Below are 27,727 nucleotides of genomic sequence, written 5' to 3' on the forward strand. Positions count from 1 at the left end.
CAGAAGTGCCAGGGCTGCTGTGTCTGGTGGGGAGGGAGTCAACTTAGGGACCAGAGCTGGGACAGTCAGCAAGGGGACTGAACCCTGGACATTGCCCATGTTCCCTTTGCTCCCCACCACTTGGCTTCTTTGCAGATGGCAGCCTCTGCTTCCCACCCACAGGCCGCTGCCCCTCCAGGGACTGCCGGAGCTTGCCTGCCCTTGGCATCACGCTCTGTCCTGGTGCCAGGGGCCCTTGGCAAGTTCATACATCAAACAGGGAGGCAGTGGCTGGCTTCCTGCCCTTTGGGAAGGAGGGAAGGTTGGAGGCATGGCCCCATCCTCAGCTTCACACCCTCCTGACCCACCAGGGACTCAGACCTGTCCCTAGAGAGTAGGTAAGTCCGAGAGGGGTGGTCAGCTGACTCCTACCCACCCCTGCTCCAGTGCGGGCCTCTAGGGTTTCTTCTCCCTTCCGCTTCTACACCTGAGCCCCACCTTGAGAGGGAGGGAAGGATAAGAAGAGTCACTACAAAGGGACACATTAGGGTGCTAGAGAATCTACCCTTTCCCAAAATGTCTCTCACCCCCCAAAATGCCTGAAGTGCTCCCTTTATAGAATGATGCCTCGGATTCTTGAGATGCTGGGGTCTTCCAGAGACACCCACCAAAATAAAGGAATGAATCTACCCAACAGGAAGTAAAACCAATAGACAGGCACAAAAATGTTCACGGCAGAGCTATTCACAATAGCCCCAACCCGGAAACAACCCAGATGCCTGTCGATAGCAGAACTGATCAATAGACTGTGTCGCCCACATGGTGGGAGCACTGCCCGGCAACGAGAAGGAGCCGTCTACAAGCTCATGTAAGACAATGGATGGACTTCACGACCCTAGTGTTGAGCAAAAGAAATCAGGCGCAAAGTAACCCATAGGATGTGCTCCGTTTGTAAGAAGCTCTACAACAGGAAAATCTATGTTGTTAGAAGTCGGGATTAGCAAAGAACCCTCGGAGGGGAATTAGGGACTGGAACAGGCACGGGGAACAACTTCCGGATGCTGGCAATGCTCCACTCTTGGCTGAGTGCTGGGTCAGGGGCACATGGGTGTGTTCAGTGTGGGAAAAGTTCGTGTGCTTTTCTGTATTTATGAAACACTTCGAATTTCTAAGATACCAAACTGAAATGGGGGAAAGTCTGCTGCAGCCTTAGCAGCTGCTTCCGAAGAGGAAAGGGTCAGCTTCATACACACCTCCGTGTCGCCCCCACCCATCTCCAGCCCGTCTCCGGCTCTTGTCCTTGTCCTTTCTCCGCCTCTCCCCCTGAGCCCTCCCCATGGCCGGCTGCCTCCCTAACCTAAACCATCAGATGATGACGGCAACTGCCTACCCCAGGCAGGTCTCCTGGCTTTGCGCCTCACCCTTTCCAATCCATATCCACAGCTTGCGGATGGCAGGGTTCATGGGGCACCAAGAGCAGCCAGAGAAAGCCTCTGTCAAATCCTATAAGGACTCACACCTCTTTGTCTCAGGATGTTCAAGTGTGCTGTTCCCACCCCCTGGGATGTTTCTCTTCCCTACCTTCTGCTTGCACGTGGTCTCCTTACTTAAATACCACTTCCTCCACCTTCCCAATCGAAATCTGCTCCCTCCATCGGCTCCCATGACACCCTTACTTCTCTCCCATGGCCCTGTTTCCAGTAATGCATTTATTCATGCAGCTATTTATTTGCACTCTGTTCTGTCTGTCCCGCTGTATTGACACTGCCTCCAAAGGCAAGAACGGGGGCTGCCTGCTTTCCTGCTCTGTCTCCGGCTCCTAGCTCAATGCCCGACTTAGAGCAGGTGCTGAAAAATGCTTGTTGACTAAGGGACTAAATTTTACTTGTTCCCACTACAAAAAAAAAAAAAAAGATAATGATGTGACTGGGTAGAAGTGTTAGCTGAGGCTGCAGCCGTAATCACATGGCGGCACATAAATGTATCACACCAATGCATTGTACACCTTAACCTTATTTATACAATATCATATGTCAAATGTACCTTGATAAAAGTAAATTTTTAAAAATACATTAACCTACAATAAAATACACTCAATTAGAAGCTAAGGTCATAAATACTCCTAAACTTCCCCCTAAAAAAATTCTTGTTGAATAAATGAATGGCCGGGCCTTTGCAGGCAGGCTTTGAGGAAGGCAAAGCTGCCTCTGGAAACAAAACTTCCACTTGCCGGGGGTCAGGACACCTGGGTCGTGGTCCTGATTCTGCCACTCACTTGTTTTGTGGCCGTGGGCAAGTCCCTTCTCTCTGGGCTTCAGTGTGCTCACTGTGAAATGCAGGAGTGAGATGTAGCAGGCCCCTAGGTGGGCTTGAAGGGGTATATGACATTTGTGTGTGTGGGGGGGGACACACCCGTGCCCATTTTCCTCGCAAGAACATCCATAGCTTTCATCAGATTCTTAAAGGGATCTGTGACCTCAAAAAGTTCAGAACCACTAACCAAGATCCTTTTCGGCTCTGGGGGTCTACAATCGCATATAACTAGAGAGAAAGAGGAAGTAATCCAACCCATAGCAGAGGGAGTTAAAGAACTTCCATCAGGGGTGTAGGACCCCACAATAGGAACACAAGGGAGGCTGTAGGACCTGGCCTCCTGGGGAACTCCTAAACTCAACGGGGCTCTAGGTGACTGGGCAGAAGCCACACCAACTGACCCGAGGGGCTGGTTTTTCGAGAGAGGAGGCAGAAGCAAGCCAGAGTCTCCTCCCCTCTGCTCCTGCCACCGTCGGACAAGCAGCCACTTGTCTTGGGATATGGCAGAAAGCGAGGAGGCGAGGCTGGCACCTGGAGATGCCCTCCAGGCCCCTTGGCACCCAGGTCAGAGAAGGCTTGGCCGGAATGCTCAGGAGGGGCGCCAAACCCCACCTTCCCTTCTCCCAAGGTTGGCAGGCTGACACGTGGAACCAAAGGAGAGCTTAGGACATAGGGTGATCATGGGACCCTGTGGAGGCCACCTGAGAGGTGAAGGGCCTATACCCCCAGGCCCCAAAAATCCAGAGCTGGGGATCTGAGGCCTGGGAAGCAAAGAGGGGGAGCAGGCCACAAATTTGGGATGGAGGAGGAGAGTAATGTGGGCAACAGAGCCTGGGAGGACAAAGCAGGCCGCCAGAGAGAAGAAGGCAGTGTGGTCTGAGCAGAGGACAGCCAGCTTAGGGGACCGAGTTGGGGGCAGCACGCAGGGTGAAGAGGGCAATGCGGCCTGGGTGGGAAGGGGGTGCCCCAAGGGGGAGGGGGAGAGTAGGTTGTGGGTGGAGGAGGTGATGAGAGCCTGTGGCCCAAGGAGAGAAGCTTAGCATGCATACTGGAGGAGGACACTGGTTGGGGGGACATGGTCAGTGGCAGCGATGGCGGCATGTCAGTAGCAGGACTGTCAGTGGGAGTGCCCTGGAGAGGAGCCCAGATGCCTCAGTAACTTCTAAGCCCTGACTCCTGAGGGGAGCTGAGAGCCCAAGAGATGTTTATCCGCCACAAGAACGTGGTACACGCCTCCGGCAGTGAAGCAAGAGGCCGCCTGGCTGTTCTTTCCTGGGTCACGGGTCTCCTGAGAGTTGCAGTATAGATGGCAAGGGGAGAGAGCAGCCAGAGACAGCAGCCCCCACCGGAGCAAAGGCCAGGGGAGCGGTGGGCACAGGCTGGGGCTGGGATGGAGCTTCATCCTGCAGATAAAGGAGGGCGTGAGTCATGGGCGAGCGCCAGGCGCTCTCAAGAGGCCACTCAGAAACCAGCTCATCCGAATGCAGACAGACACTTGTCCCCATCCCTGTCCCTGTGGCTGTCACACACTCACGCACTCACTCCTCTCCCCCCTCCTTCTCCCTTCTCCTTGATCACCCACGCCCACTGCCCGTGGCTTCTTCCTCCATCTCAGCCCCAACTGCCTGGCCCTGGCCCTGCCCACCCTCAGGTGGCCTGCCCGGCCCCCAGTCCCCAGCCGCCTGCATCACCAGTGCAGAAGGTAGGCAGACAGAGAACGTGAAGTCAAGGAGGGTCTGAGCTAGGAACAGACGAGGGAGGGACATCGTGAACTCACTTCCACCTGAAACCTTCAAGGACAGAGGAGGGCTCATGAGGCTCTGAGGCAGAGGAGAAGCCCTGATGACCTCTGGAAGGGCCTGACCACCGGAGGTTGGGCCAGGTCCCCTTCACTCACCAGACCCTCTGCCCCTTTGCCAGGGCTGAGAAGCAATAGTCTGGGATGCCCAGCTGACACCCTGAAGCCTCGCCCTACCCCGGTGCACTAAGCCAGTTCAGGCTTCCATCAGAATCACACCTGTGCCTCCACTACCAGGTCTGGGACAACTACTACACCCCACCAGGGCTGTCCCTCCCCGTGATCAATCATCACAGTGATGACCAGGGCTAGAGCTTGGGAAGGACAGAGAGTTCTATGGAGTATAACCACGAATATGACCTCATCCTGCCTCGAAGGGGCATCTGATCAAGTGAGGCAGAGGGGTCACCAGCATAGACACACACACACACACACACACACACACACACACACATCGGGCTTCACTAGCTCCCCCAGCGAATGGGAAGAAGGGCTGGGATACGGGCACATGGTACATTGCGTGTGGGTACAGACCCTGTGTGCCCCAGGTCGAGGGGCATAAGACAGCAGCATAATCCAAACCCCACACAGCAAACAAATCCGAGGCTGCAACCTTCCTAGGCCCCAGACGGGGAGGTAGGTTGGATTAAGCAGGTAACCTAGAGCAAGGTTACCTAGTCCTACCTAGTGACCCCAAATGTCTCCTTGTCCTCCACTTCCTCCTTGGAGAAATCTAGTGGCCACACCTAGTGGCTCCCCGACAGACGCCTCGCGCAGAACAAACACCTGCCTCCCAGTGCCGGCCTATCCCCAACTCTCCGGGTCAGCTGCCCACTTGCCAGGTGCCAAGACTTACTGGAAACAGAGAACGCAGCGGGGAGGCTCCAGCTGCCCATATCATCTTTAGGTCAGGCCTTGGCTCTGGTAGGGCCTTCCCCAGTTCAGAAGGCGCCCTCCCCCCTGCCTACAGAGGTGGGCGACAACCGCCACAGCTACCCTGGGACACACAGTCAACTCTGGACCGGCTCAGGGGAAACAAATTCCTTCAGTGCCTTTCCGCAGCGCTCCCAGCCCTGCCCCACTTGGGTGGCTCCTGAACCTCGCCTGAACCACTTGCCCTTTTAAGTGTCAGGTCCTACATCCGCCTCCTCCCAAGGACGCAAGGGACCCGGGAGAGACCTCGGCCCCGCTCGCGGCCCCTTCACCCGGCCCCGGCCCCGGCTGCGGGCTGACAGGCGCGTCCCCGGCGGGGCTCCCTACCTGTCGCAGGTGAGCCGGGCTGGGCCCGCCACCGCCACCCGCTCCCCCTCCCCGGTCGCCCCGCGGCGCCCTACCTGAAGCGGCAGCCGCCCGCTCTCGGCGCGGACGGAAGCCCCGGGGTCCCAGCGCTCGGGCCGCGCCGGGGCCGGGGGGCTCCCCGGGGGCTGGGGGCCGCAGGGGGGCCCGGGCTCCAGCGCCTCGCAGCACACCAGGCTCACGGTGCAGCCCATCCGGCCGGGCGCCCGGCGGGCCGGGGCCGGGGGCGGGGACGAGGGCGCTGGGGGTGGGGGGGCGGTGCGGGGGGAGCCGGCCCGCCCCCCGCCCTGGCCAGCGCGCCGCCCCGGGGCGCCTCGCACGTCGGGAGGGGGGGCGGCGACGCCCCCGGCGCGTCCCCGCCCGGAGCGTGCTGGGCCCGCGCCGCCAGCCAGCCGGGGAGCGCGGGCCGGGAGAGGGGCGGCGACGCGGGCGCCCGGGCGCAGCCGCGGGCGGAGGGAGCCCCGGGGGCGCGGGGAGGGGCGGCGGCGGCGGCTCGGGCCGGGGCGGCGACCTGCCGAGGCTGGGAGGGCGAGAAAAAGACCGACGGCGCGACGGGGGAGGCAGGAAGCAGATAAGCAGAGAGAGCGAGGGAGAGAGCGGGAACCTGGGGGACAGAGAGGGGGGACGGAGCATGTGCGCGGGGAGACCAAGTCCCACAGAAGGAGAGACAGGCAGGAAGTGGAGGCGGGAGGGCAGAGCCGGGCTCGGCCACCGCGTGTGCCACTGTTTACGGGCGGTTGCTGAAGTCTGGGAAACTGGTCCGCGCGGGTGCCTGCTCCTCTGTTCTCTGCCCCCCCATACCCGCCCTCGGGGCATCCCAGCCTAGAAAAACGAGGACCGGGAGGTGGAAAGACCCCAGCCTCAAGGAGGCGGAGCACAGCCAGGGTGAGAGGGTCACGGCCCCGCGGGGCCACCCAGCTGGCCCGGTCCTGGATCCAAGCTTTCACAGTGGTTTCGCTTCCATTCTTTTAGGAGGGGAGTGCCGGGTCGGGCAGGATGGCACTGGGGACCGGGAGACTAAGGTGGGGAGGAGGAGGGAGATACACGGGGCGGGGGGGGGGCTGTCCTCCCTCCCCCCACATGCACCACACTTCCACCGAGAGACTAAAGCCTGGAGCAGGATCTGGTGGGGCAGCAGTCCCAGCCTCTTTGCGCCGCCTGCTGGGAACAAGGAAGAAAGACAAGAGCAAGTGACCCCGAAGAGAAGAGAAGGAAACTTGGATAGGGGCGATTGCTGCTGTCACTGGGGTGAGTTGGTGTATAGCCAACAAGTGACTCTACCACCAGTTCTGCCCGAAGGGTACCATCACCCAGCTCGCCCATTCTGCCCTGGTGCCCTGGACCCTGCCTCTCCCACTTCTCTCCCCACCCACCCAGTTTTGTGCTCCTCCTGCTCTGAGCAGGGTTTCCCCCTCCAGGGTGCTGGGCTGGGCCTGAGTCACTTCCCAGGCGGCACTCTGGGAAAGGCTGCGCGGGACCCACGGTCACAAGTGACAGGCTCAGGCTGCAGTGCCCGCTCTCCAGGCCTTCCCAGGTAAGTGGCAGGGAAGGGGTCTAGGGGAGGCTGGAGAAAGGGGGCAATGCCAAGAGTGGGGGCAGAGACTCGTGGACAGAAAAAAGAGAGCTGAGGAGGTACATCTAGGTGTTCATGGTTTTTCTAGAGCATCTGGACCAGAAGGGGATGCAGAGATCCTCAGTCTGCCTTTTGGTCTACAGATGGGGAAACTGAGCCCAGGAAAAGCAAAAGGTCATACAGTGAGTTAGTAGCAGGGCCAGGATGGAGACCCAGGTCTCTTAACTCCCAGCTCAGTGTCTCCTGAACACCATCCCCGCACACCCTCCCTCCTTTACCTTCTTTTCTCTCTCCCTCCCCCTCCACTGTGTCCCGTGCTTCTTCACTCCCATCCACCCCCGAAATTCCAGCAACTACATCCTGGGAGGCAGGGCATGAGGGTTTTCCATGCCTGGTCTTTACTCCAGGTTACATCAGGATAAGCCACTGGCCCCCAACAGCCACAGTAGTCCTCTCTGAGCCCCAGGACCCACCCTGGGAGAGAACCACAGGACTAAAACCGGGTGCCCTGCTCCCACACACACACCCAGCATTCTGGCCTGGTCCCAGCTCTGGGGCCTCATTTTACTGCTGCCTCCCTTCCCTCAAACACACATTTTCCGCTCAGCTGGGGGCCAGGAAAGGATGAATGTGTGCCTCAAGGGTGATGACTGCTCTGGCAAGGCTCCCTGTGGGGGAGAGGGGTGACTTTCCCTCAGTCCAGCGTCCTCGTGGCGGGAGCATTACCAGGGCCGCTCCCATCCAGTTGCCCTGTGTGTGGGCACACAGACCTGAGTTCGAACTCTACCTTCTCCGCTTAGAGCTTTGTGGCGTTAGATAAAAGCCTTACCTGTCTGTCTGAGCCCCCTTTCATCTTGTATCAAATGGAGTTAGTGACCTCCTCGATTATTACGGGGACGGAATAAGACAAGGATGTCAGGCGCCGAGCAGAGCACCCAGCACCCAGGAACTGCTCCATTAGTAGGGGCCACACCGTCCCCTTGCCACGCTGGCCTGCTGGAAGAGCTGGGCTGTTGATCCTACCCGTGAACTCACTGTGTGACTCTAGATACATCACATGCCTGGCCTAGGCTCGGATTCTTCCTTTGGATAAGGAGACAACTGGGCAGCTGAACCCAGAGGCTCCTTCCTGGGTTGTGCTTCCAGAGCCCTGAGGAATCTCATTTTGAAATACTCATGGCAGAGGAGGGGGGCCGTCCTCACCAGGAACCTGCAAGGTGAGTGTGTCCCGAGAGATTTTCTGGGATTGAGTCGGGGGAGAAGTGAGGGGTCTTGGGAGCCCTCACAACCTGATGCCTGATGTCCACCTACCCCCCCCCCCCCCCACAGCTGCCGTCTTGGCCGTCCTCCAGGGCTACGGGGGCCGGCAGCAGCCAGTGACAGATGCCAGTGCTGAGCTGCACAGACTCTGCGGCTGCCTGGAGCTGCTGCTGCAGGTGCCCCCCTCCCTGCGCTCCTCCCACTCCCCTCTCTCCATGCCCAGAGAGCCCCCAGATACTCAGCCCCCTCAGAGTCAGCAAGCCCTTCCTGACATCTGACCTCACTCTTGGGGGTTGACACCGTAGCCTAGGAAGTAAGGTGGGGCCAGCCTGGGGCCCGGTGGGGGTGAGGAGGGGTGGGGCGGGGTGGCCACCCTGCTCCGAGGACTGAAGTTTCAGAGGCAAGATGTCCTAGGGCCAGCCCTTCCTACGGCTGGCACTTTTGTTGAGCACGTACCACGGGCCAGGCTAAGCCCCTCTTATGCCCCACCTTATCAAACTCTCATTCTAACCCCCTGAGGTGCTTGATGGTCCTACCACCCGCACATACACCCACATAGCCTTCCCAGGTCTCTGTGTGAGACACACATGTGTGGTGTGAGTGTCCGTGTGTGCACGTGAGGTTTGCTGGGTGCACATGTGAATCTTCTGCCAGTCTACCCCTCATCTGCTGCACTCCAGTCACACTAGCCTCCTTGAGCTTCCTAAAGCACACCGGCAGTGCACCCACCTCAGGGCCTTTGCACGTGCTATTCGCTCTGCCTGGACTGCTCTTCCCTCAGAAACTTGGATGGCACGATTTCTCATTTCCTTCAGACGTGGACTTGAGTAGTATCTGCTCGGTGAGCTCTCTCTAGCCACTCTAATGCAGAAATTCTTTTCAGATTATTTATTTATTTATCTATTTGAGAGAGAAGAGTGCAAGCGGGGGAAGCCGCAGCAGGGGGAGAGGCAGCAGAGGGAGAGGGGAGAGCTGAGCAGGGAGCCCAGTGCGGGACTCAATCCCAGGACCCCGGGATTATGACCTGAGCAGAAGGCAGCCGCTTACCCAAGTGAGCCACCCAGGCACCCCCCGAATCCTCGAATTTTTAAAACACACACACACACCCCCCTAAAATCACACGCACGCAGGCAGACACACTACACACACACATCACACACCACACATGCCTCACACACATACCACATACATACATCTGTGTGCACACACACCACGTGTTTTCTGTTCTCTTTCCCTGCTTTATTTTCCTCCTTAGCAGTCCGCACTAACAATATATGTTTTACTTACTTTTTGTTTGTTCATTGTCTGCCTCCACTACCAAGCGTAAGCCCATGCAGTCAGCTTGTTCGTTGCTGCGTTCCCAGGGCACAGAACAAAGCCTGGCACATAGTACTCAGCAAGTGTTTCTGGAATGCATGGATAGAATACCAAAGGCTCAGAGAGGTCCAGCACCTTGCTCGTGGTCACACAGCCAGTAAGGGTGGAGACAGGTCTGTCTACAGTAGCCCTTTCCTCTCTCCGCGTGCTGGAATGCAAGGTGGAAACATTTTGATGCTTTCCTGTCCCTCGTCCCGCTCCCAGTTTGACCAGAAAGAGCAGAAGAGCTTCCTGAGGCCTCGGAAGGATTACTGGGACTTCCTCTGCACCGCCCTGTGGCGCCAGCGGGGTAGCACGGAGCCAGCCCGCTTCATCCGCGCACAGGACAAGGTAGCCAGGGCCAGGTGGGGGTGTGGCTGGCCTCAGCACAAGGAGGTCCTGCCACCAGGCCCTTGACGGGGATGGCCTCCAGGGCCCCTTTCCCACCCATCCTGCTCTGCCGAGCACAGACCGCTCACCTGGTCCTCCTGTCTCGTTAGCCCTGCCCTCGGCATCCCTCCGGGCACCCCTCTCGTCCCCTGACAGTACAAGTTCCCATCTTGTCTCTGTGCTGGCTGAGCTCCCTCTGTCCTAATAGCACCCCGCCCCCCACCCTGCCCCCCCACCACCACTCACCCCCTGCACTCCGCAGCTGAAGACTCCTCTGGCCAAAGGCCGCGCCTTCATCCGCTTCTGCCTAGCCCACGGACAGCTGGCCGAGTCCCTGCAGCTCTGCCTCCTGAGCCCAGAGTTCACCAGGTGGGGCTGGCGAGACATGCTCCTCCGAACTCCCCCTGAGCCACTGTCCCTCCCTTGTGAAAGATGCCTCTTCCCCCCCCCCCATGGATGGGTTAATAACAAGGAGAACAAAACGAGAGCCATGAAAGCAAGTCAAGGAAGAAAGGGCAAAGGGGGGTCAGAACACAGGAGTCCCAGTAGCACCACAATGCTTAAGCCTCCTGACCCCCAAAGGTCACTCCCGTGGGAACTATGTGGTGTAAGCAAAGGCAGATTCTTGGGGGGGGGAGGGGAGCAAAGCACCAAGGCCGAAGGCCAAGGCTGCTGATCACCATTACCACAGGGAATGGTACGGCCCCCGGAGCCCTCTGGTGTGCCCCGAACTCCGGGAAGGCCTCCTGGACTCTCTCTACGCTCTCAACGGGGTAGCCTTCGACCTGGACCTGCAGTGGCCAGACCTAGATGAAGCCTGGCCCATGTTCTCCGAGTGAGTGCGTCCCACGTGGAGGGAAGCCCCTTTCCAGTGCCTCACTGCCATTTGACCACCACCCACCCCAAGCAAGCTCCACGCTCAGCCTCTGCCCCGTCAGCTCGTCAGTTCCTCAGTTCACCTCCCCTTCTTGCCGTCTGAGCCCCTGATTCCCTGCCTTCCCAGCCTTCCGTTCTCCCGGTGTAAGCCCATCATGAGGCGGGAGGCTCCGTACAGTTCACACGCATGAGAAGTTGTTGGATGCTTGGGGTGGAGGTCAGAAGGATGACCCAGTGGGGGATGTCAGGATGCGTGGTGGGCGGGGAGTGTGCATGGATGGAGAGGGGGATCCATCCCCGAGGGTGGGAGGGCAGGAAGGTGGGAGGGGTAGTGCCGTGAATGGGTGGCTGGACCACTGCCGGAGAGAGGCCCCTCTCTGCAGGTCCTGTCGTTCCAGTGCCAGCCGGACACAGGGAAGAAGACCCAGAAAGACCAAAGACTCTCCAAAGCAGGTGCCTCTGCCCAACCACACTCCGAGTTGCCTCCTCTCCATCTCTGTTGGGCCCCCCAGGGTGAGCAGTGACCAAGCAGACAGACAGACAGAGAGGCCAGCGTGTAGACTTGGGGATTGGGAAGCCACAGAGGACTCAAGGGTTCATATTCCTGAGGTGGTGAGGATAGCGGGGAGGGAAAGGGACCATTGGCACCATCCGGGGGAGCCGGGGCGCCCAGGGGAGGGAGAGATGGTCGGGTGGATAACTGGGAGCACGTAGGATGCACACCAGGGAAACCGCCTCCATTGGACAATTTGCAAATGTCTCAGTGCAGTTCAGGGAGCAACTGAAGAGCCAGGTTTCTGGGTTCAAATCCCAGCTCTGCCCCTAATAACCGAGGTCCTTGGCAAGTACTTGTACCGCCTCGCAGGTGATTGTGAGGACGCGCTGAGACAGCCCGCTTAGCACAGAGCAAGGCCCCCGCCCACATGCTCAGGAAGTGGTAGCTTGTGGCTATTGCCATCCCCCAGTCTTGCTTTGCACCCCCTCGGCTTCCACGCCTCAGGTATAGACACCATGAGGACTCAGCCTCTGGCCAGAAGGGGGAGCCCATCCCAATACAACCTGTAAGGTGCAGTGCTGCAGACGCACAGAACATGGGAGCACAGAGAAGGCTGCTTGAGAGGGGTGACTCTTAGCTGCTATGGGTCTGTTTAAGCTTTCAGCACAACCGTACGAGGCAGGGGTTACTATTCCCATTTCACAGACAGGTAAACTGAAACACAGAGAAGTTCAGGGGGCAGGATGGGGGAGGGGAGAGGGTGGGAAGAACTTAGTGGAAACCAGATCAAAGGCACAGGTGAAGGAGCATAGGAGGAGAGGAAAGAACACTGAGAGGCACCCCTGCTCCCTCGGGCCCCCGAGGCAGCTGGGGCGATGGTAACATTCCGATTGCTGGGCCCTGTCCCGGATCTCCTGAATCCCATTCCCTTGGTTTAGGTCTGTGGCCTCTCCTATGCACCCGGTTGGTGAATTGGTGCTGAGAGTGGCTTTGGGGGCTTCTTGCAGGTCTCAGCCACACGTGGAGACCCCACAGGAGTCCGGCCAGAGACGCCGCACACTAGCCCAGCTGGCTGTCTGCGAGATGCGCCCAGGGAAGATGAGTTAGCTGGACTCCCGAGGTCCCAGCAACACAGGCAGCTTCCTCCCTTCGTGGAAAAGAACAGAGAAGATCCCAGGAGCCTTGGACCCCCCCAGAGCATGTGGGAGCCAGCGGGGGAGGAGCTTCAGCAAGCCCAGGAAAAGGGAGCCCCAACAACTGGGATCTGCCTGGAGAACTCACCCAGCTGCCAGGGACAGGGGAAGTGTGCCGACGGAGCTCCGAAGGAGGTGATAGGGACAGAGGCTGAGGGCAGAGGGGTTCTGCCGGGTACAGAGGGGACTCACAAAGGGGGAGCAGAGTGGGGTCAGGTACACAGGCTGCCGGCCTCCAGCCCCACAGGGACAATAGAGGACAGGATGTCAGGGAGCCCGCAGGAGTGGGAGGTGCTTAGCATTCCGGGGGAGCCCCAGGTCCTACAGGACCTGGGAACAAAGGAAGACTCCACCCCAGAGAGACCACAAGAGGAAAGAGGAGTGACCAGTGTGACCAGGAGAAAGGAGCCGGCAGAGGTGGCCTTGCAGGCTGTGGTCAAGGTGAGAGCAGCTGAGCGTTGTACCTGCCTCTTCCCCCCTCTCTAACCTGGCCCACAGGTGGGAGTCTTCAGTGGTGGGGGTAGGGGCATTGCAGCCCACAGATCAATTCTGATTGGTCTGCACAGGATGATTAATCTTCGAGGGGGTCTTCTTACCCTACCCTCAGGCCAGGCCCGCTTCATTCATCAGTCCTACCTGCCTGGCCCCTGCGGGCACTTGAGTCTGAGACCCCTCCCCATCAGCTCTTCGGGGCAGCCGCCTAGCTGCCCTTGTTGTAGACGCTTCTAGAGTCACCAAGATTGATTTCAAGCTTTCCTTGAGCCTCCTCTCTAGCCGGAGTCTTCATGCCCCTAGAGCTATAACTTTCATCCTTCAGCAAAGGAAGAAATGGTGGCTGCAGGCGCACCCAGGGGTAGAGCCTGGCCTCTCAGGGCCCAGCGCTGTCCGCAGTCCTGCCCTCCCCTGAAGGGCTGTCTCCCCTGGCCTGGGGCCTCACGGGGATGTTTGTCAGGTCAGACTGGGGGGGGGGGGGCTGGGATCTCTGCCCTCCTCCTTTAGCCTCCTTTTCCCTTCCTTTACCCCCCACCCCCAAGAGCCTGAGACATGAGCTCCGGAAGACCAAGGAGCAGGCCCAGCACCAGGAGCAGCTGCTGAAGGAGCAGGAAGGGGAGCTGAGGACACTGCAGGAGCAGCTCAGCAGGTAACCTTGGTGACCACCAGCACAAACAGGCCTGGCCCAGCCGGCAGGACCACAGGCGCTCCCTGGCTCCTGCTCGCCCCTTCGTGGTCATGCCAGTAAGCGCCTTCTGAGTGCCTCCCGTGCTGGACGCAACTTCCAGATGCTGAGGCATGCAGGGCATGACTCCTGGGGCTCCTCGATGAGCTCCCACTGACCTCCCCCCACCCCCCTCACTTGCCAGCCCCTCCCTCGCTGGCCTCCCTGAGAGCCTCCAAGAGAGGTGGATGCCTCCTGCCCTCCACACTCACCTTTGCCCCTCTGTGGCTGCTCCCCTCTCTTTTTAAGCCAGTCTCCCTCCCTGCCCCTCCACACTCCTGCCCTTCGTCTCTCCATCTTTCCCCTGTTCAATTGTCTCTCATTTTCCTGCTCCCTGTTACAGCCTGTCTTTCACCCTCTTGAATCACGATCATCTTCATAACTATCACGGACTAAGCATTTACTATGTTCCTGGCACAGTTCTAGGCATTTCCTCCTAACAAACCTATGAGGTAGGTTCTTTAAAAATCCCCATTTTATAGATAGGGAAACTGAGTCTCAAAGGCACCACACAATTCACGCAATGTCACCAGTTAGCAGAGTTGTGAGGTCTGCACCCCAGCAGCCGACTCCAGAACCAGCAGGCTTATCCGCGGGCCCTCAGGCAATATTTGGAGCGTCTGTGTTTATCTCAGTCCCTCTGTCTATCCCACTCAGCCCCTCTCACCCTCCAGCTTGTTCGACTGTCCATCATCACATTAACCTCAAGAGCCCGGAGCACACTCTCTCAGTGTCGGAGCTTCTCTTTCAGAACTTTTTAAATATCTCCGCCATGCAAAGGTCTCCCTTGGTCTGACTCGGTCTCTCTGTGTCTGTCTCGCTTGGTCTCTGTGTGCCTCCGTCTGCCCACCTGGCTCTGTGTGTTGTACCTGGCTGACGCCCGCCCCGGGGCCGGGAGGCCAGCCCAAACCCCACTGGAGCCTGGGCAGCTGTGCTTCAGACTGAATCATGGGGCAATTTACGGACTCTGCTTAAAAGGCTGAGAGAGGCTGTGGGCCCAGAAACCAACCCCAAAGGGCCCCCCCCCCCGGGCTCCTCCCACCGGACAGAGGGAGAGGAGAGACTGACCTGGGGCAGGTCAGTAGGATAACGGGAGACCCTCGCACGTCATCAGAAGGACCCTGGCTTTGACTCAGAGTGTGATAGGAACCACTGAGAGTTCTGAGCAGGGAAGGGACAAGACGTGACTGTTTGCTTTAAGTACGTCAGCTTTTTTTTTTTTTAACAATTCAGTGGGTTTTGCTGTATTCATAAAATTGTGCATCGATCACCCCAGTTTTAGAATATTTTCATCACCCAAAGAGAAACGCTGTACCATTAGCAGTCACTGCCCATTTTCTCCCAACCTCCCCGCCCTGAGCAAGTGCTCGTCTGTCCCCATAGGCGTGCCTATTCCAAACTGATCTGTGCTTTCAAGGGCTCAAGGCTGCTGCTCTATGGAGCTAGTCTGTAAGGAAGCAGGGACGCTGATGAGGAAGGGGAGTGCGGGGGAGCCCCCAAATGCTCTCTGGCAGTGAAGGTGCAGAGAAGTTGTAGGATTCTCGATCCACTGTGAGGCCGGGCTTCCTGATGGGAGAGAGAAAAACAGACGTCAAGACTGACTCTCATTTTCCCGCCTGACCAGCTGGAAGGCTGGAGTCCCAGCTGACGGTCTGCCATGGCAGGGCAGGCTTGTGGAGGAAATTTCAGGAGTTGAGGTGAGAGCAAGTTAAGTTTGAGACGCCCATGGGAGCAAGTGGAGGCGCTGGCCAGACAGGAGGGTGTGGAGCTCAGAGGAGAGGCACGGGCTGGGGATCTGCTGGAGAGTGGTCAGAACGCGGGTTTTGGGAACAGAAGCTTTAGCGGGCTAGGAGGACGATGCGCTCCCCTGCCTCGTGGGATCCAGGGAACTCAGGAGGAACATCTCACTCCAGGGGCCATGGGCATCAAGCTGTCTTGATGGAGATTGGCTGTCTCACCACCGCCAGATAGAAGTGCCATGGGGCCCACTGAGGCAGCCAAGACTAGTATCATGCTTCTACTGTGGCCATGAGCAGGGTGACAGCTGTGAACAGGCCAGGCGGTGTCCGCTGTCCAGGACCTGCGGAGACAGACAACAGATCAACAACTAGAAATCAGATGTCAGTTAATCAGGGGGCTGTGGGAAAACATCAGTCCAGGAAAGGGGCTAGAGAAAGGAGAGTCACCTAGACTTAGAGTCACGGGCTTCCCCTGCAAGGAGATGACAGTTGAGCAGAAGCCCCGATCCCTGGAAAAACTGGAACGTGCAGATATGGTGGGAGAAGTGCTCCAGGCAGAGGGACCGGCAAGTGCAAAATTCCAGACATGCACGTGGGGACAAGCAGGCCCGTGGGGCTGGAGCAGAGGGAGACTTCCATGTGCTCTGGAAGACTGGAGCAGAGCCTTGAGCAGGAAGTGAGGGGTCCCAGGGTTTTCTGGATTGTTCTGTCTGTGGTGTAGAGAATAGAGTGAAGGTGGGCAGCGGTGCAGCCCCTGGGAGCAGAGCCCCAGGCTGGACACACAGGCGAGACACAGCCAACCAGCCAAGCACCAGGCCCCAGCAGACCAACCAGGGGCTAAGAAAATACATTTGGAACTGAGCTATGAGGATTCGATACCCACTTCCCAGCTTTCTGGTCGTGGCACCTTGGGAAACTGGCCTTTCTTCCCTGGCCTCTGGTCCCTGATTTGCAAAAGGAGATGGTTGGATCTCTAAAGTTCCTCCTTCCAGCTCCGATGCTCTATGAGACCATCTTTCCAAGCAGGTGGATTTCCTCTGCCCCTGGGTGAGACCTCAAAGGAAAGGTGATTAGATCAGATATAAGTGGAAGAGGTCCTCAGATGGGGAATTAGGCAAACATCACACTCCTCCCCCTCCCCCCACCCGAGCTCCTTTGAGGCACACCAGGGCTCATACGGATCCGTCCCTTGCTCCCGCCGGCTGCCCACTCAGCACTGGCACCGTAAACCACGAAAGTGTAGGGAGGCAAAAAGAGTTGATGGCATGACAGGCCTGCATCCAGATTTCTGCCCCCTCCACATGTCAAGCAAGTGTGATTTCCTCGCTGAAGCTCTGTTCTCTTTCCTGTGAAATGACGATCATATTACCTGGCCATACATTTGTGAAAATTAAACGACACCAGGCTATAAAGCACTGAGCTCAGAGTCTGGCACGTAGTAGGTGTTCAATAGACCTGAATTCCTTCCACGTCCCCTCCTGCACCAGGAGTGTCTGTCAGCCCCCTCTTGAAATACTTGGGTGGCTTTCCATTGCACTGAGATGAAAATCCACTCCTCCCAGGGCCAGCAAGGCAGAGATCAGGCCCTGCCTCTTTCACCTCGTCTCTTGCCTACCCCCACCTCCTGCCCTTCATGATGTTTAGCTTCCCTTGTCTTCTTTCAGTTCCTCAAACACGCCAAGTTCTTGCCAACTTGCAGACCTTTGCATGTGCCTTTCACTGGCTCTACATGGCCGACTTCTCATCTCTTAGATCTGCTTAAAGGTCACCTCGTCTCAGGAGTCTTTCCCGAGCATCCTCTCAAGTCTGTCCCTGCCTCTCCTTTATCCCGATCATACGCTCAGCTTCACCATGTTAGTGGCCTATCACTTCTTTTGAACACTGCCCCAGACACTCTGGGGCTCCAGCGAGAGCCATAGGCACTGCTCTATTCCTGCCACGTCGAACAGCCCCTGGCACACAGTAGGTGCTTAATAAATGCTCCCTCCCACCTCAAAGACACACTGTAACCACAGTGCTCACATCAGGGCCTGCACCTGCGACACCAAGGCCCTGGGATCAGTGCACAAGTAAACTAGCTTGGGAAAAGGAAACGCCAATACTAAGAAGTAAGGATACTGGAGACCAATGTTTGTTAAAAGTCAGAACGCAGCCCTGGAACAGCCTTCCTCAGGGCTGCAGGGACTGACTGGTCTTTCAGGATTTCCATGGGTATCTGGTGTCGATTTGATTTTACAGCCCACCCAGCTTTCTTCTCTGAGGCCTGCTACACAGCGGCGTTGTAAAAATTCATAATTCAGTTCGCTGTGAAGCCTCTTGCAAGCCTCAAACACACTGAAGCCCGGGGTGTGGCCACGCACAGACAGACACATGCACACACACACGCACACATATCTGAGGTCACAGGATGTGCACCCGTCTTTGCAACACCCTCCCATGTGAGCGATGGAGGGAGGGGCTGACCCGGGGCTGGGACCTTCTTATTTCCAGTCCAGCAGATTTCTTGGAACCTTCTAGGAAGCCACCAAAGACAAAAAGAAGAGGCAAGAATAGAGCCGAGGCGATGCCAAGCCCAAACTGAAACAAAAATTTAAGAAAGCCATATGTTTAATATTGCCTTTTTAATTGAAAAGACAATGTACCATAATTTTTCAAAATATTTTAAAACCTAAAAATCACCCAAGCCCTACACCAGTTACCCCCCTCCCAAACCAACAATTGTTTTCAGCCGGGCACAGCCCATCCCGCCTGCAGCCCCAGACAACCCCCCTTTCCCTCCAGTGAGCTGCCATGATGGTGAGTATGCCTTTCAAGAACATTACATTTTAAAATGGAAATGTTAAAAAAAGAAAAGAAATGCAAATGGAAATGTTGGCTACACCCTGTTTTCATTCCTTTGAATGGGTGGTAAGGAGTCAGCCTACAGATGTCGTGCTATACACCGTCCTCCATTTGGTGTGTGTGGCACAATGTGTGATACGTGTGTGTGCATGTGCGTGGCCCGGGAGCGTGTGGGGGTGTGGAGAATGCGTGGAGTATGTGTGTATATGGGAGTGTGTGTGTGGTGTGTGTCATGTGTGTATATTGTGTGGTGTGTATGGTGTGTGTGTGGCACATGGTATGTGTGTTGTAAGTGTGTGGTATGTGGTATGTGGTATATGTGTGTTGTGTCATGAGTGTGTTGTGTGTGTGTGCTGTGTTGCAAGTGTATGTGCTGTGATATCAGTATGTAGTGTGAGATGTACGTTATGTGGTGTGTGTGATGTGTGTAGTGCGTGTGGTGTATTGTGACTTGTGTAGTATGTGTTGTGAGGCATGGTATTTGGGTTGTGAGTGTATCTGGTGTGTGTGTGTGTGTGTGTGTGTGTGTGTGTGGCATGGGGGCTGTGAGGGGCGGAAGGATATGTGAGTGTGTACATATACGTGAGCGCGTGCGTGGTCAGTGTGTGTGGGTGTGTGTGGTGTGTGTGAGCACGTCCGCCGTGGGAGGCAGGTCCGCTGTGGGAGGCACCGCCAGCTCCCCGCAGGCGCTCCCCGGCAGGCGGAGACCCGGCCTGGCTCGGGACAAACGCTGAGACCTGAGTGCTCGTTCTGTGCGCAGGTGTCGGGAAGAGAGGGCCCGGCTGCAGGCAGAGCTGGAGCGCAAGCAGCAGGAGGCCGAGAGGAGGGACGCCGTGTACGAGGAGGAGCTTGGAGGGCAGCGGGACCTGGTCCGCGCCGTGAAGATGAGGGTGCTGGAGCTGATCCAGTAAGGGCGGACGCGGCGGGGCAGGGGTGTGGAAGGGGGGTTGGCGTGGGTTGTAGAGACCGGGGAATGAAAATTCTACTCCACTAAGCACTATCAAGCAGGGTTCTGAACCTTTTATGTATGCTAATTCATCTCCTTCTTTTGGCCACCCCAGCTGTTCTCCTCATTTTATAGATGAGGAAATTAAGGGTCAGAGAGGCCAATGTGGCCAGCAAGGACACACAGCATATAAATTAGAGAGAGTCTGGCTCTCAGGCACGCCACCACTCCCACCCACCCCCACATACACATACACCTACTAAGGTTAGGGGAAAGGAAAGGAGCCCATGGAAGGAGAAGGAATTGAGAGAAGGGGGAGGTTAACCAAAAGCTAATCGTATGTCCTGTACCTGACTGCCTGCTGGACTTCCGCAGACCCCTGGGCCTATGGGCCGTCCTGGGTCAGCTGTCCTAGGTTCCAGAGGCTGAGCTCGCCAGGATCCAGTCCAAACCACTAAGCCTGGTTTCTGCCCTTCAGGCTAGTGGGGAGCTAATGTTATACTTTATCCCAGCTCAGGAAGCAGGACATCATTGGACTCAGGTTCCATTAGAATTGGAAGGTCGCTGAGGAATCATCTAAATCCTCTTGCACAAAATCCAGGTGATATTAAAGATGAGAGAAGAGAGATGTCAACCTGGAAAGAGCAAAGAATTTAAGGAATGATCTCCTCCAAGGAACTGTCAACTGGGAGAAAGGGAATATGTAAAAAATTAGCTGTATGTCTCACAAAAGAATTTAAGGTAGCCAACAATAAAAGACATATATATATGTGTATGTATATATATATATATACATACATATATATATGTGTATGTATATATATATATATACATACACATATATATGTACACATGTGTATATATGCATATATATATATACCCATGTGTATATATATGACATATATATATATATGATTGTTAAAGAAAAATAGATGAAATGGAAGAGGAAAAATATATACTCTCAAGGTATTAGGATAAGGGTTAGGGTTGAAATTTAACTCTGAGCATCTTGGCAGCTGAATCAAAAATGGAAACCCGGAAAGTTGCCTAAGTGTCACTAGGCATTCCAAGGAAGTACACCAGTGCATCAAGAGAGAAAAATGCTTTTCCTCATGTTAAAGAAACTCATCACAGGATCCCAAACTATATAATATAATGTCCCTTGCAGAAGCATCATGGAAAATCTGGCCCTATGCAAAAAGAAGGGGGGAAGCCATAGAGGCTGACTTCTGCATCAAGATGGTAGACGGACACAACACATCACCTCTTTTCCATCCTGAGATCTCACTAGAATGATGGTAAAGAAATAAGGAAATAAAACTTATAATAGAGAGAAAGGTGGAGGAGCCAACCACAGAGAAGAGTTTCTGGTTTCCAGAAACCGGAAAATGGATGAAAAAACAGATACTGGATTTAGCCCAAGTTAGAACTTCAGGGCCCAGAGACTCCAGGAACACAGATGGCAGAAATGAGACGAGGGACAGAAATCAGGGAAATTAACTGATAAAGTCATTAGAAAGAGCAGTGAACACTCCCTGCTTTCTGCCTGCCTCCCCAACTACAGAATATCAACCCTCAGGGATCTATCTCCCAGGCAAATAATTAAAACATCCTTCTCTAAAAAAAGAAAAAAAGAAAAAAAAACGCTAGATGCCCCCAAATAAAAGAGCGGTATGTTCTGACATTTGACAGTCCGTGGGGCAGGTAGCTCCCTGCTCAGTCCTTCCTAAAGGGAAGCCGTAAGCCAACCATCCCTGTCCACTACTTAAAGCTCCAGCAGCTTAAACATGAAATGGTAACCAGAGATCCCCAGATGTTTGAGAAGAATCTAGAACATAAAAGGGAGCGACAAAGATAAACAAAAAGATCCGTCTCCTGTGAAACAAGACGCTGCAGAGCGTAACCGTCAAAGGATGAGACATGTTCTTGGAAAATAAAATATCGCTCACAGTTTTTTTATCATAAGGATTGGAAAAGAAAGAGGAGTCAGTCTCTCAGGACATAGAGTGAAAGGCAGGAAGACATGGAATATGTAAGAGAAACAATCGCAAACATGATGAAACAATCCAGGAGTTTCACTATCTTCTCCAACTGACAAGAATTCCAAAGGAGAGAATAAAATCGAGGAGATTATCAGATAAAAAGATGAGAGACTTTCCCAGCTCTGAGGGTCACAGGTCTTCAGATGTAAAGATCTCACTTGAGTGAGCAGTACAACAAGCGAAAGGAAGGGAAATGTACATCGAGATACATCATTGGGAAATCTCTGTAAAATAAAGGCATGGACAATATACTCAGACACGTCACTTATAAAAGAAGTAGGACACAGAGAAACATGTTAAGGATCAATGGTGCTTGGGTGGCTCAGTTGGTTAAGCATCCAACTCTTCATCTTGGCTCAGGTCTTGATCTCAGGGTCGTGAGTTCAACCCCTGCATTAGGCCCCACACCGGGTGTGAAGTTTACTTAAAAAAAGAAGAAGAAGAAGAAGAATCAATGCAGTCATACTTTAAAGTTCTAAGGAAAGACAGCTTTTGCCCTAGAATTCTAAGTCCAGCCAAATTATGAAGCGAGTAGGGAAGGTGATGCAGGAAAGACGTTTTTCAGAAAAACAGATCACAGAAAATGTACCTCCCACATAGCCTTTCTTGAGAAGTTAATTAAGGATGTACTTCAGAAAAACAAGGAAGTAAGCCAAGAAAGAAGATGTGGAATTCAGGAAACAGTCACGGTAGCCTAGGAGAGAAGTAAAGGGAATTCCCAAGATGACAAGAGGACAGCAAGCCCAGGGATCAGTATGTCCAGGCTGTAGGAGCAGTATTGAGGACCAGGAGGAAAGTCTCTGGGGAGAAAGAGAATCAATAGAATACCTGATATGATGAAGAATTTGTTGGAGAGAGGGAATAATTAGGCTATGTTAAAGGCAAGTCATGCAAGGGGCAAAGAAAGGTAATTGGAAAGTCCTGGAAAACCAGAAACTTTCCAAGAAAGGAAATGTTTAGAACACATCTTAGCTCTCCTTGAAGCAATATGCGTATATGTTGTCTAATAATGTAAATAGTATTAATAGATTTTTTAATGTTAGAATCAAACTAAAGACCAAGCACAGAAAACAACTGCAATTATGGAACAAATGTAAATGTTATCACCTAAGCATTATTAAGTATAGGATGGAATCCAATAGAACTTTCTGTGAGGATGGAAATGTTCTATATTTGCCCTCTCCAATATGGTGGCTACCAGTCACATGTAGTGACTTGAGTACTTCAAATGCGTCTTGTGTGACTGAAGAACTGAAGTTCTAATTTTAGTTCATTTTAGTTGAATTAAATATAAATTAAAGTAGCCAGATATGGCTAGTGGCTACCGTAGTGGATGTTGCAGGAAAAGATAAGTAGGAGGTGGGCAAAGGAGGCCCCCTGAAGAGGAAGAGATGCTGGCATCATATTACAGAATGGCAGTCAGGATGCTATCTGTGCTTATAGGATGAGTGAGAAATAAATGTGTGAGTATATTCCGCAAAACTACAGTAGCAAGAGAGGAACCAACAATAGGGATATTCTGGGGAGGAAGGAGGTGGAGTTAGTGGGGATGGTACTAAATAAGCTGACTCCCTGACGTCAAGGTGAGGAGCTCTGTAGATGTTCTGTCTTGATACACCAAGAAGAGAGGATATGAGCATATTACTTAAGTGTGGAAGTAACATCAAGGAGAAAAAGTATACGAAGTGGTTTGCCACTGAGATTGGAAGAAGTGGGGAGGGTGTCTATTTCCGTTTGGTATAAGTTCTTCTGTACTGTTGGATTTTTAAGTCATGTGTATGTATCATTTTGACCAAAAAAAATCCTTTTTTTAAAAGAGGGAGACATAGGGGGAGGGGCAGAGGGAAAGAGAGAGAAAATCTTTTTTTTTTTTTAATGATTTTTTATTATATTATGTTAGTCACCATACAGTACATCCCCGGTTTCCGATGTAAGGCTCGATGATTCATTAGTTGTGTATAACACCCAGTGCACCATGCAATATGTGCCCTCCTTACTACCCATCACCGGTCTATCCCATTCCCCCACCCCCCTCCCCTCTGAAGTCCTCAGTTTGTTTCTCATAGTCCATAGTCTCTCATGTTTCATTCCCCCTTCTGATTACCCCCCCTTTCTTTATCCCTCTCTTCCCCTACCGATCATCCTAGTTCTTATGTTCCATAGATGAGAGAAATCATATGATAGTTGTCTTTCTCTGCTTGACTTATTTCACTTAGCATTATCTCCTCCAGTGCTGTCCATGTTGTAGCAAATGTTGAGAACTCATTCTTTCTGATAGCTGAGTAATATTCCATTGTATATATGGACCACAACTTCTTAATCCAGTCATCCGTTGAAGGGCATCTCGGCTCCTTCCACGATTTAGCTATTGTGGACATTGCTGCTATGAACATTGGGGTGCATATGGCCCTTCTCTTCACTACGTCTGTATCTTTGGGGTAAATACCCAGTAGTGCAATGGCTGGATCATAGGGTAGCTCAATTTTTAACTTTTTAAGGGACCTCCACACTGTTTTCCAGAGTGGCTGTACCAACTTGCATTCCCACCAACAATGTAGGAGGGATCCCCTTTCTCCACATCCTCTCCAACAATTGTTGTTTCTTGCCTTGTCTATTTTTGCCATATCAAAATACCAAGGACATTTTTCAAAGAACTGGAACAAACAGTCCTTAAATTTGTATGGAAACAGAAAAGGCCCCGAATCTCCAAGGAACTGTTGAAAAGGAAAAACAAAGCTGGGGGCATCACAATGCCGGATTTCGAGCTGTACTACAAAGCTGTGATCACAAAGACAGCATGGTACTGGCACAAAAATAGACACATAGACCAATGGAACAGAATAGAGAGCCCAGAAATGGACCCTCGGCTCTTTGGGCAACTAATATTTGATAAAGCAGGAAAAAACATCCGGTGGGAAAAAGACAGTCTCTTCAATAAATGGTGCTGGGAAAATTGGACTGCTACATGCAAGAGAATGAAACTTGACCACTATCTCACACCATACACAAAAATAAACTCCAAATGGATGAAAGACCTCGATGTGAGACAGGAATCCATCAAAATTCTAGAGGAGAACATAGGCAACAACCCCTACGACATCGGCCAAAGTAACCTTTTTCATGACACATCCCCAAAGGCAAGAGAAACAAAAGATAAAATGAATTTATGGGACTTCATCAAGATTAAAAGTTTCTGCACAGCCAAGGAAATAGTCAGAAAAACGAAGAGGCAGCCCACGGAATGGGAGAATATATTTGCAAATGACACTACAGATAAAGGACTGGTATCCAAGATCTACAAAGAACTTCTCAAACTCAATACACGAGAAACAAATAAACAAATCAAAAAATGGGCAGAAGATATGAACAGACACTTTTCCAATGAAGACATACAAATGGCTAACAGACACATGAAAAAATGTTCAAAATCATTAGCCATCAAGGAAATTCAAATCAAAACCACACTGAGATACCGCCTTACGCCAGTTAGAATGGCAAAAAAAGAGAGAGAAAATCTTAAGCAGGCTCCATGCCCTGCTCAGAGCCGATCTCACAAAACCCTGAGGTCATGACCTGCCCGAAATCAAGAGGCGGAGCTTAACTGACTGATCCACCCAGGTGCCGCCTAAACATCCTTAAACACACACACACACACACACACACACACACACACACACACACACACACAGTGAGGATAGTTTTGCAAGAGTGTAGCATACATAACTAGAAGGGGATTTGTATGAAGTGCCAAATAAAAGCTAAGGGCATTATAAGAAACTGCTGGGAGCTTCTACAATCAGGGAGCACTCCTTGGAGGAGGTGGGATATGAAGGTTATGTTGGACGAGGGGGACCCGGGCATCACCATCCATCTTCCCAAAGACTACAGCCTCCCTCATCTTGTGTGTGTGTGTGTGTGTGTGTGTGTGTGTGTGTGTGTGTGTGTCTTTCATGGTCTCTTTATTTCTGTCTTTATCACTACATCTCTTTCTGTCTCTCCATCTTTCTCTATATTTGTCTCTCCCTTTCCCTGTGTGTCTCTGTGTGTCTCTGCATCTTGTTCTCTTGGTCTTTCTCTCTCTCTCTCTCTACATTTATCTCCCCATCTACCTCTCTGTGTGTCTCTCTTTATCTCCCTCTCCGACTCCCTGACTTCCTTTCTCTCTGACCATCCTCTCTGTCCCTCTTTGTCTCCCTCTCATTTTCTATGTCTCCGTGTTTCTCTTTCTCCCCCTCTTGGTCTCTCCATCTTCCGGTCTCGTGTGCGTCTCCCACCCCCATCCACCCATCAGAGAGAAGGATGACCTGTGGCAGAAAGCCCAGCATCTGTCTTCCATGGCCCCCGGATGCTGCGTGGACTGCAGCAAGATCTTTGGCCGGCTGTCTCGGCGGTACCCGTGCAGGTAATGGGGAGGGCACAGAAGCCTTGGTCTGGGACAAGCGCTGCTTCTACCAGCCCACAGCGCTCTGCCCCTGCTGGGAAGGGAGGGACATAGGAACTGAGGGTTTATGAAAGCTACTTAGAGCCGGCCACTCACTTTACACAACACTTAGCATAGACATGAACCAGAACAGGGGAAAGGGGTCAGACAAGCAGCAGTGTCTGGAAGATGGGACTGTGCAATCCTTCCGAGAAGAGACATGAACAGGCTTCTGGAATGGGAGGAGATCTCCAGTACAGAGGAAGCGGCTCTCTTCACCTTCCTCTGGGAACAGGGTGGCAGGACAAGCCGTGGGAGAGAGGGAAGGGGGCCAGCAGGAGAACCTACCATTTGGATTTAAAGGACTCTGGAGGGGGTGGGGCATTGAGACACCTTTTAGGAAAGGGGAGGCCTCCTTGGACAGACCCAGGGCTGCTCTGCTGGGAGATAAGGAACAGTGCATGCTCAAACCCCATGCTCCCCTCCCCGCCACACACCCATGAGCTCCCCACTCTTCCCACTCTGCTCCCAGGCTCTGCGGAGGCCTGGTTTGCCATGCCTGCTCTGTGGATTACAAGAAGAGAGAGCGCCGCTGCCCACCCTGCTCCCAGAAGGGAGACGCTCAATCCAACTGATGGGATCACCTGGGTCGGGCCACCCACCGCCACCCCAGCCAGCTTCCTCCCTCCGCCCTTCCCACCCCTGTGGTCTGACCAGTACTGCCCTCTAGAAGTTGGTGATCTAAGGTGAACAGCACTTGTGTGCACATCTGCAGTGTGGAGAGTGGAAGCTGCCGGCTCGCAGGCAGGAGACAGGAGGCCGGTTGGAGCCCTGCATCCCCCACCCATGAGCGGGGCGGCTTGAGAAAGCTCACAGCTGTCCGGGCTTCTTCTGTCAGGAAGGGCGCCAGGCACCATCCTCCCTAAAGGCCCTCCAGGCTCAGAACATCCTGGGCCAAGAAGAAGACCCAGGGGCCCTGACATTTCTCCGCACCCCCACCTCACCCAGCCCACCATTCACCACACTTGGGAGCATCCTGTCTGGAGTGGGCTTTGAAGGTCTACTTTTGCTGTTGCATTTTTAACAGCTTTCTTGAGGTCCTATTGACATTGACCACACTTCGCATAAATCGCACAATTGGATGAGTTTGACTGTAATGTACACCCATGAAACCATCACCATATTCACAATAATGAACACAGCCATCATCCCCAGAGTCTCTTCATGCCCCTTGTAACCTCCCCCCTCCTCCTCCCAAGGCAACCACTTATCTGCTTTCTACCCCTTAGACCCTAGTTTTCCGGAATTTTATATAAACGGAATCATAGAGTACGCACTCTGTATTGTCTGCCTTCTTTCACACAGCGGACTTATTCTGGGGTTCACGCATGTTGGTGGACATATCGACAGTCCCTATTTACCGTTAAGTAGAACTCCACGGCATGGAGAGACCACACTTCTGTTTACACACTCATGTTGCCAGACATTTGGATTGTTTCCAGTTAGAGGCTGTGACATGTACGTTTCCTGCGATCAGCTGTGTACAAGTCTTTGTACAGACATTTGCTTTTATATCTCTTGGAGAAATACCTAGGAATGAAATGGCCAGGTCCTATGATAGGCATATGTGTAACTTTTAAGAAACCGCTGAGTTGTTTCCCAAAGAAGTTGTGCGTGGTCCCCTCCCACCGGCAGTGTTTGGGAGTCCCCGATGCTCCCCAGAGCACAGACATGGGGCTTGGGCCTCTCTCTCCTTTCCTTCCACAACCGCTGTGGTGACTCGGTCGGTCCCAAGTGGTGAGTGCCCGGGGGGGAGGGGCCGAGACCAGCCGACTCTCCATGCAGTGCTCACTCAGCTACATTTTCATGAAGACGGTGGAGGAGGACTCGTGTAGCTCCACGGTACAAGATCATATCCCCTGCCTGCCTGAGAAGTCGTATGTAAATTCTGTGTCATTCCCTGGGCACCCGATTGTGGTGCTTCTGAGAATAC

The 27,727-nt window shown here is 53.7% G+C and overlaps 2 protein-coding genes across 4 annotated transcripts in view; one reads left to right on the forward strand and one right to left on the reverse strand.

The window, feature by feature from the left end:
- Window positions 1-5,596, reverse strand: part of TNS1 (tensin 1) — a 225,520-nt gene extending 219,924 nt beyond the window's left edge. For all 3 annotated transcript variants that reach the window (XM_045777632.2, XM_087863313.1, XM_087863307.1), the window contains exon 1: window positions 5,425-5,596. In XM_045777632.2, coding sequence (XP_045633588.2) covers window positions 5,425-5,580 — 156 coding nt within the window. In that variant the 5' untranslated portion in view covers window positions 5,581-5,596. The remainder of the gene's footprint in view (window positions 1-5,424) is intronic.
- Window positions 5,597-6,382: 786 nt separating this feature from the next.
- RUFY4 (RUN and FYVE domain containing 4) lies at window positions 6,383-27,066 on the forward strand. Its single transcript, XM_087858475.1, has 14 exons — window positions 6,383-6,408; window positions 6,589-6,634; window positions 6,805-6,920; window positions 8,106-8,176; window positions 8,289-8,395; window positions 9,801-9,926; window positions 10,228-10,334; window positions 10,657-10,800; window positions 11,225-11,354; window positions 12,345-12,971; window positions 13,565-13,671; window positions 19,087-19,233; window positions 25,606-25,716; window positions 26,267-27,066. The coding sequence occupies exons 1-14, from the start codon at window positions 6,383-6,385 to the stop codon at window positions 26,367-26,369; spliced, it is 1,968 nt and encodes a 655-aa protein (XP_087714601.1). The 3' UTR covers window positions 26,370-27,066.
- Window positions 27,067-27,727: the final 661 nt, after the last annotated feature.

Source organism: Ursus americanus, chromosome 1 (assembly GCF_024610735.1).
Source record: "Ursus americanus isolate L20-20 chromosome 1, mUrsAme1.1.p, whole genome shotgun sequence".
Lineage (NCBI taxonomy): Eukaryota > Metazoa > Chordata > Mammalia > Carnivora > Ursidae > Ursus > Ursus americanus.

Coding starts and splice junctions, on each gene's coding strand:
- RUFY4 (XM_087858475.1), top strand. CDS start 6,383: ATGGCACTGGGGACCGGGAGACTAAG. Junction 6,635..6,804: donor CGATTGCTGCTGTCACTGGG/GTGAGTTGGTGT, acceptor TTCCCCCTCCAG/GGTGCTGGGCTGGGCCTGAG. Junction 12,972..13,564: donor CCTTGCAGGCTGTGGTCAAG/GTGAGAGCAGCT, acceptor CCCACCCCCAAG/AGCCTGAGACATGAGCTCCG.